The sequence below is a fragment of the Cebus imitator genome, unplaced genomic scaffold (genome assembly GCF_001604975.1).
Source record: "Cebus imitator isolate Cc_AM_T3 unplaced genomic scaffold, Cebus_imitator-1.0 Scaffold444, whole genome shotgun sequence".
Classification (NCBI taxonomy): Eukaryota; Metazoa; Chordata; class Mammalia; order Primates; family Cebidae; genus Cebus; species Cebus imitator.
In genome coordinates, this window is record NW_016107759.1 from 269,113 (window position 1) to 271,019 (window position 1,907).

General features: G+C 44.2%; 1 protein-coding gene across 8 annotated transcripts in view; it reads right to left on the minus strand.

Annotated features, from left to right (window-relative positions):
* The window catches only part of LUC7L (LUC7 like), a 33,557-nt gene that overhangs the window by 17,825 nt on the left and 13,825 nt on the right, over positions 1-1,907 (minus strand). For all 8 annotated transcript variants that reach the window (XM_037732228.1, XM_037732227.1, XM_017510862.2 and 5 more), the window contains one exon: positions 938-1,048. In XM_037732228.1, coding sequence (XP_037588156.1) covers positions 938-1,048 — 111 coding nt within the window. The remainder of the gene's footprint in view (positions 1-937; positions 1,049-1,907) is intronic.

Here is a 1,907-nt window from a genome sequence, read left to right on the forward strand (position 1 = left end):
TGCTGTTCTTTCCCAGGCTGGAGTGCAGTGGCATGATCTCACCGCAACCTCCACCTCCTGGGTTCAAGTGATTCTCCTGCCTCAGCCTCCTGAGTAGCTGGGACTATAGGCATGCACAACCACGCCCGGCAAATTTTTGTATTTTTAGTAGAAACAGGGTTTCTCCATGTTGTTTAGGCTGATCTTGAACTCCCAACCTCAGGTGGTCCACCCGCCTTTGCCTCCCAAAGTGCCGAGATTACAGGTGTGAGCCACTGTGCCTGGCCTAATTTTTGTATTTTTAGTAGAGATGGGGTTTCACCATGTTGGTCAGGCTGGCCTTGAACTCCTGACATCATGATCTACCCGCCTCGGCCTCCAAGACAGTAATTTTTTTTTTTTTTTTTGAGGCAGAGTCTCACTCTGTCATCCAGGCTGGAGTACAGTAGCTTGATCATAGCTCACCAAAACCTCAGCCTCCCCAGGCTCAAGTGATCTTCCCACCTGAACCTCCTGAAGAACTGGGGTACACATGCGCACCACCAAGCCTAGCTAATATTTGTATTTTTTGTAGACAGGGTTTCGTCATGTTGCCCAGGCTGGTCTAGAACGCCTGTGCTTAAGTAATCTGCCCCACCTGGGTCTCCCAAACTGCTAGGATTATAGGCGTGAGCCACCAAACTCAACAAATATTACATTCAAGTTTTAAAAATAATAATAATAAAACCATGTACAGAGGAGGAAAATGGACAGAAGAAGAAGACAGAGGCAGCAGCTCCTAAGGGATGAGAATGGCACATGAATGCCTGATTACAGCCCTCTGTCCTTAACTGGAATAAGGCAGAGAATACTGAGTTACTGTCCACTCAATCAGGGCTGAGAGTGAGTTCACAGCTACTGACAACCCAGTATTTGCAAGAACATAATGGGTAGCAAAGTCACCGTCACCCAAGCATACCTTTGCAGAAACTTCTGCACTGATCTCCTCCTGTGTTTCTGCCAGTCGTTTCTTGGCAAGCTCAGTTCTCCGATCACATTCCGCAATAAAGGACTCCAAGTGATCCATTGCCTAGCATGGGAAAATCAGCTATCATCAATTACGTGTAAAGCAAAAAGTCCTGGAACCCATTTGCTTGAGAGGAAACACACTCCTGGTTTCCTTTCTTTAACGCCTGTAGATTAAATGGGAACATCTGAAACTACACTATTCTAACACATTCATAATCGCATTAAATCAAGGGGATCTGTTAAACAGAATGAATGATTGGAAGCATGGTCTTCTCATTTGATTTAAAATTTCCAAAATTTGTAAAAGGACCTCAATCCTCAATAACATTACAAAGAAATTTCGAGGAAAATTAAAACACTTTGCAGCAATTCAGAGCGTTCTCGGAGGGACAGAAAAGGCTGAGCCTAGACTAGTGCGGAAGGCCCTCTTCCAGGGAGTCGTGGGAGATGCGTATGATGTACTCACTGGTCTTTGTGAGCCACGTAAATATTATTCCCTCATGTTCTGAGGGTAGGGTCCCCCCTTTCACCTCAAAAACAAAACAACAGAACAATCATTACTGAGAGCTATGAATACATTTCGTTATTGCCTACTGTCTAAAGTAGCAGGGAAACCTGGTTGCTATTTACCCAAAGAGATGAAGGAAAAGAAACTCAGACATCTAAGTGCTAACCCTGAAAAGCGATGGTAGGAAACAATAAGAGAACTATCATATGCTAAAGTTAATTCACCATAACTAGGCAAAGGCCAACATAATTTCAGATAAAAATACAGACGGGGGTAGAAAATTAAAAAAAATAATAAATAAAAAAATAAAAAAATGCCAGGCGCGGTGGCTCAAGCCTGTAATCCCAGCACTCTGGGAGGCCGAGGCGGGTGGATCACGAGGTCAAGAGATCGAGACCATCCTGGTCAACAT